This window comes from Chiloscyllium plagiosum, chromosome 16 (assembly GCF_004010195.1).
Source record: "Chiloscyllium plagiosum isolate BGI_BamShark_2017 chromosome 16, ASM401019v2, whole genome shotgun sequence".
Lineage (NCBI taxonomy): Eukaryota > Metazoa > Chordata > Chondrichthyes > Orectolobiformes > Hemiscylliidae > Chiloscyllium > Chiloscyllium plagiosum.
The window spans coordinates 7,532,121-7,539,023 of NC_057725.1; the positions used below are offsets into that span (position 1 = coordinate 7,532,121).

Here is a 6,903-nt window from a genome sequence, read left to right on the forward strand (position 1 = left end):
CCCTCTCTCCCTCAGCTCCCCTGTCCCTCTCTCCCCAACTCCCCTGTCCCTCTCTCTCCCAGCGCCCTTGTCCCTCTCTCCCCCAACTCCCCTGTCTCTCTCACAACTCCCCCGTCCCTCTCTCCCCACTCCCCTGTCTCCCTCTCTCCCAACTCCGCTGTCCCTCTCTCCCAACTCACCTTCCAGAATCCCTAGAAACAGGCTGGCCGTTGGCAGAACATTCCAGATTGTTGGGGTTTTCGGGGAGGGGAGTTGAGCAATTTCATGGGGCTGAGGAAGAGGAGGAGGGTGAATTTTGTCAGATGGACTTGGTGAGTGAGGATACAGAGATAGGGAGGAGGTGAGGCCATGGGGAAGGAGGAAGGGACTTTTAAACAGTGAGGTCACAGAGTGAAGTAGGAGGCTGGTGATGGACACATCAAAGATAAATTTTTACTACACAGACTTTGCCAAAATGCAACATTTAATGAACCACATATATCCTCCAAAAAAAAATTGTTGAAGGCTGTAAGTCGTAATTCCTGCTCACACAAATGGAAAGTTTGCTAATTTTAAAGTGTACTGTACCTGCTGTTCCAAATAATTGGTTCCTTGAGTGCATTAAGAATGGCTCCATTAATTGGTCTCCGTTTTGATCTTAATACTTCCATAGGGATTTTGGTTTGTATTCAAGCTTTGGGTCCTTTACTATGCCAAGTGCTCCCTCCTGTGGTTTATTTCGGCTGTTGCAAAAACTGCAAGTCAGTATCAGCAATCAAAATAGAGAAACTTAGCAGGTCTGGCAGCATCCGTGGGACAAAGCAAAGTTAACATTTTGAGTCCAGTGACCCTTCTGCAGAAGGTTTTTCAGCTTTAATTTCAGTGGGAATAAAATTTGGAGAAAGAAAGAAAGACTTCCATCATTTTAATAATGTCTAAAAGATTTAAGCCCATAGGCGGTCTCCAAGTGCTTTACAATCTCTTGAAGTGCTTTTGAAATGTAGGCACTGTTGTAACGTAGGAAACACAGCAGTCAATTTGAAGCCAATAACTCCTCATAACTAGTGTTATGTCAATTACAGATAACATTTACGAGTAAATATTGACCAGGACATCAGGATTAACTCACCAGCTTGTCTTCAAAATGTTGCATTGGGTTCTTTTATATCTGCCTGGGGGGGGAGGTTGGGCCTCAGTTTAATGTCTTAACTGAAAGGTGGTACCTCTGACTGTGCAGCACCCCCTCAGCCTTGGACTGGAGCATCAATCTTGGATGTTTGTCCTGATGAACCTTGTGATTCAGAACTATGTCCTGATGCCGGAGAGAAATAAAAGGGATTGTCCCATTCATGGTCACCCATCCACACTGTCATACTGAGTGAAAGCAACCACAGAGATTTTTGAATTTTAATTATAGAGTCCCAATGGAGCGGAAAGATGCCTTTTGGCCCATCAAGTCTGTGACAATACTCCAAAGAGCATCCCACCCACGCCCAGCCTATGATTCTGTATTCCCCATGGCTAACCCACCTAACCAGCACATACCTGAAAGCTATGGGGCAACTTTGCACGGCAGCCCACCTAACCTGCACGTCATTGGACTGCGGGAGGAAACTGGAGCACCTGGAGGAAAACCCACACAGACACAGGGACAACATCCAAATTCCACACAGACAGTCGCCAGAGGCTGGATCCCTGGTACTGTGAGGAACCAGTGCTAACCATTGAGCCACCCTAAATCCTGTTGCTGGCCGGGAACCAACTGTTTGGAAGGCACTTATGCCCACCAATATACCCCAGTCACAGAGTTAATCATACCTGGTATTGAATGGCAACTTTGCTGTATCTCGGTAAAACATTATGGGAAATGAACCATTCCCAATGTGCCCCATTTAGGTTGATCACTACGCTTCACTGTTTTATAAAAAGTCATGAAGAGACATGTCACTGACTTTTCAGAGTCTTTCCATTTAAAGTATTTGTTTGCTGAATGTTTATCTTTATTACATTTGACTTCTCTCTGCCCACTTTTCACAGTGTGACCCAGGTGGCTGTCTCATTGAGCTGACAACACAGCTTACCATTATTATGGCCGGTAAGCAAATCTGGGGCAATATCCAGGAATCGTTTTTGCCGTAAGTATATATATTTTTAAATCCCGCTGCTTTGCATGGTGTAGAAGATTTGTTGGCTGATATGATCACTTTTATATGGGAAACTGGTTGTACACTGGGCAATATACTTCAATATTGCTGTAAAATTACTTTTTATATACTTGTTACAACCAAGTGAAGATGGGAAATCTTCTTTAAAGCTCTTTCAGTTGGTTTCAAGAATTATTTTTATTTCCTTTCTAACAAAAAACTACCACACTTGAATTAAAACATAATTAGATAAAAGTTACAATGGTTTCTTGAGTTTAAGAAAGGTCTGCATCATTTATAACCCTGAAAGGATAACAAAAACGCAACAGAAACACACACACACAGAAGCATGGGAAATAAACAGAAAAGGGAAGGGGAGAGTGTCTAGTGCAGGTAAAGGCAATTTCAGTTAAGGTTTTTTGAGTCCTTCAGTTGCGATAATGACCTGACTCATGACTATTTAGCTGCTGTCTTATTTCTCTAGCAGTACTAAAATTTGTGGATATCTTGGGTTTTCTAAATGTTTGTTGTTGCAAGTTGATTATTTGCCAGGCACTGACTTTGTGGGTTGAGAGTGCCCGGGAGAGGAAGACCTTCCAACTTTTTGCTGTTATCATTTCAAATTTCTTTATTGTTCTCTGCTTTGCTGCTGAAACACTGTTGCCTGAAATGTAGTTCCTTTGTGGATTCCAGTGTCTGGCATCATTGTGTGTCCAATCTAGATGGTCTGCAGGTCACTGTCATTCTGAATATTGTAGGTGTGAATCAACTGGGCTATACAGGTCTGTAATGTCCTATCTCTGTAGGCCATAACCTTTGCTTCTTCAGTCATGGTAACAGGCTTGATCAGGAACTTTATCCTGCATCAAGCCCAAAATTAAAAGGCTATCAATTGACATAGATGAATTTTGCTTCATCTGGCATATCTGGATCAGCTAGATCAGGTATCTTCTCGCATGGAAGTATCACATCAAATGTATATATCTTAATAATGGTCATGGATGTTCTACTGTATAGAATTCTTCACTTGTGCAACCACCAGTACTTCCACTGTTCAGAAACCATGTCTTACTTTTGCACATTGTCTGAAAATCACCTGCAGCTTTATAAATATAACATTCATCAAACATAGAAAACATGGAACGTTAGAGCACAGGAAAAGGTCCATGTCTGTGCTGACCATGATGTCATTCTAAGTGAATCCATCTGCCTGCACATGGTCTGTATCCTTGTATTCCCTACCTGTTCATGTGTCTATCCAAATGTCTCTTAAACGTTGCTATTATAATGCTGTTCCAGAGTGATGACTGGACATTATCTGTACCTATGTGACCTTGTTATAATGCTGTGCTGTCACTGGTTTATATTATCAGCTGTTTGAGTTGTTCTTCTGTGGGTGTGTCACATACCTCTCTAGAATGGCTATACATTATGAAGTGAATAGGCTCCTTTGTCCCCCCGTGAGGTAGTGTTGGTCTTTTCCTCTCTGAATTTTCCTGTGACTCTTTCAGGTTTCTGCTTTCAGCGCAATTTGAAGAGAGTAAATCTACCTTCGACAGTAACAAAACTGACAAACCAAAAATCATCATGAATTTTAACAATGATTCTGCCTGTTATAAATTATCATTTCAAATTTCCATATTCACAGATTTTCACCTGTGCAGGCCATTCATTAAATTATCGATGGATTCTGCTAGAATTTGAACTTTTTGGTTCAGTTATGCTCATTCAAGAGGTTTATTTGTCCTTAAGTTGAATCAGGTATCAAAATCTTGCAGTGCTCTTGCAATGTGCTGATTTCAATGTTTTTTAAATTTGATTCTTTGCATCGTTCCACTGGCTGGTGGGTTTTCTCCCCCTTTAAGGGTTTTCCCACAACTCCACGATCAAAATGATGGCAATCCACTTCACTTGGGGTTTTCCTGTCTTAGAGGAGAAAGTGAGGTCTGCAGATGCTGGAGATCAAAGTTGAAACTTTATTGCTGGAACAGCACAGCAGGTCAGGCAGCATCCAGGAAACAGGAGATTCGACGTTTCGGGCACAGGCCCTTCTTCAGGAATGATTCCTGAAGAAGGGCCTGTGCCCGAAACGTCGAATCTCCTGTTTCCTGGATGCTGCCTGACCTGCTGTGCTGTTCCAGCAATAAAGTTTCAACCGTTTTCCTGTCTTAAACAACTAAGATAGAGTCTTCTTGGATAAAATGCATATTTGATTAGAGGACCTACAGTATGGAAACAGGTCCACACCGACCCTCCAAAGAGTAACCCACCCTGACGCTAACTAATGCACCTAACACTTTGGGCAATTTAGCGTGGCCAGTTCACCTGACCTGCACTTCTTTGGACTGTGAAAGGAAATCAGAGTATCCAGAGAAAACCCACGCATATACAGGGAGAACGTACAAACTCCACACAGACATTCGCCCGAGGCTGGAATTGAACCCACAGCCCTGGTGCTGTGAGGCAGCAGTGCTAACCACTGAGCCACCATGTCGCCCTTCTGCCGCTGACAGTCTAAAACATCAAACACTTCCATCTACCCAGTATTTTCAAATAAAGTTATGTAGTTGTGGACTTTACAAATCTTCCTGCCAGAACAACAGCTTAATTACTGAGCTCTGGTGCTTGTTAAATCTTTAATATTTCTTGACATTTTTATCTTCTGCCAGACTCTGTAAACACAATCTAAATTTATTTCCTGGCCCATTCCCTATTTTTTAGTTGTACTTTTTGTGCTCAAATGTCAATATTGTGATGCTCTTTTTGAGAGGTAAGAAGTCTCATTTACAATCTCTTGCATTCCTTTTCTGATCTTGTACCTTATTTTCCTTTAGAATCTCCACTGTTACCCTGCTGGAGGTGAGTTTGCGGATAATTCAAAGATAGATGGAGGGACAAATAGTGTTGAGGAAGCAGAGATGTGACAGAAAGCCTTGGAAAGGCGAGGGGAATGGGAAAAGAAATGACGGATAGAATATAACCTGGGAAAGTGTGAAGTTATGCACATTGGTAAAAAGAATAAAGGCATAGATGGTTTTCTAAACAGGGAAAAGCGTCAGAAATCTGAAGCACAAAGGGACTTGGGAGTCCTAGTTTAGGATTCTCTGGTGGTTAACATGCAGATTCATTTGGCGGTTAGCGAGGCTAATGCAATGTTAACATTCATTTCAAGACGGGTAGAATACAAGAGCAGAGACTGTATAAGGCTCTGGTCAGACTGCGTTTGGAATATTGTCAGCAGTTTCAGGCCGTATTTCTAAGACCGCGTATCTATGCTGGCATTGGAGGGGGGTCGAAAGGAGGTTTACAAGAATATTTCTGGGGCTGAAGGGCTTGTCATACGAGGAGTGATTGAGCACTCTGGGTCTGTACTCAATGGAGTTTAAAAGGATGAGGGGAATCTGTTTGAAACTTACAGAATACTGAGAGGCCTCAATAGAGTGGACATGGAGAAGATGTTTCCACTAGTAGGAGAGACTCTGACCCGAAAGTACTGCCTCAGAGTGAAGGGATGAGCCTTTAGAACTGAGATGAGGAATTTCTTCAGCCAGATGGTAGTGAAGCTTTGGATCTCATTTCCGCAGGGGGATGTGGATGCCAAATCATTGAGTGTATTTAAGACAGAGATAGATAAGTTCTTGATTGATAAAGGGATCAAGGGTTATGGGGAGAAAACAGAAGAATGGAGTTGAGAAACCAATCAATGAATGTTGAAGCAGACTGATGGGCTGAATGGCCTAATTCTGTTCTTCTATCTGATGGTTTTATGGGGCCTTCAGTTGTGTCTACTCAGCCCCCTTCACTAAGGCCTCTGGATTTTCTAAGTGTGGCTGGATTTTCTCACTTTTATTAGCCCATACTGTTGCCCCAACTCTTCTAACCAGCATCCCACAGTTTCTTCTCTCTCTCTCTCTCTCAATAATCACATTTTAGCTGCTAAGTGACTGTCTGTATCATCTTCAAGCGATAATGCTCTTAAAGTGCCAATAACTGCAGACGGTAAGAAATAGGAACAGGAGTAGGCCGTTTAGCGTCGAGAGTATGGTGCTGGGAAAGCACAGCAGGTCAGGCAGCATCCGAGGAGCAGGAGAATCGACATTTCAGGCAAAAGCCCTTCATCAGGAAACTTTGCTCTAAAGGTCGATTTTTGCCTGAAATGTCGACTCTCCTGCCCCTCGGATGCTGCCTGTCCTGCTGTGCTTTTCCACCACCACACTTTCAACTCAGCTCCAGCATCTGCAGTCCTCACTTTCACCCAGTAGGCCATTTAGCCCCTTGATCCTGTTTTGCTATTTAATAGGATCATGGTTGATCTGAACTTGTTTGAACATCTTTTTTTTCTGGAATTCTTCTCCTTGTGGTGGGGTTCAGATCTATCCCGATATACTCATGCGCTATTTTCGCAGATTACCACTTCTGGTTCTTTGACCAGTAGGTAGATGTGATCTATATGGACTTCAGTAAGGCGTTCGACAAGGTTCCCCGTGGGAGACTGATTAGCAAGGTTAGGTCCCATGGAGTACAGGGAGAACTAACCATCTGGATACAGAACTGGCTCAAAGGTAGAAGACAGAGGGTGGTGATGGAGGGTTGTTTTCAAACTGGAGGTCTCTACTTTTTGTCATTTACATAAATGATTTGGATGCGAGCATTAGAGGTACAGTTAGTAAGTTTGCAGGTGACATCAAAATTGGAGGTGTAGTGGACAGCAAAGAGGGTTACCTCAGATTACAACAGGATCTGGGCCAGATGGGCCAATGGGCTGAGAAGTGGCAGATGG

The 6,903-nt window shown here is 42.9% G+C and overlaps 1 protein-coding gene across 8 annotated transcripts in view; it reads left to right on the forward strand.

Annotated features, from left to right (window-relative positions):
- ano5a (anoctamin 5a) overlaps positions 1-6,903 on the forward strand; it is a 201,600-nt gene that overhangs the window by 174,106 nt on the left and 20,591 nt on the right. For all 8 annotated transcript variants that reach the window (XR_006313884.1, XM_043705403.1, XM_043705405.1 and 5 more), the window contains one exon: positions 2,017-2,114. Coding sequence is in view for 7 of the 8 variants with exons in the window: in XM_043705403.1 (XP_043561338.1) it covers positions 2,017-2,114 (98 nt within the window). In the remaining variant the exon portion in view is untranslated. The remainder of the gene's footprint in view (positions 1-2,016; positions 2,115-6,903) is intronic.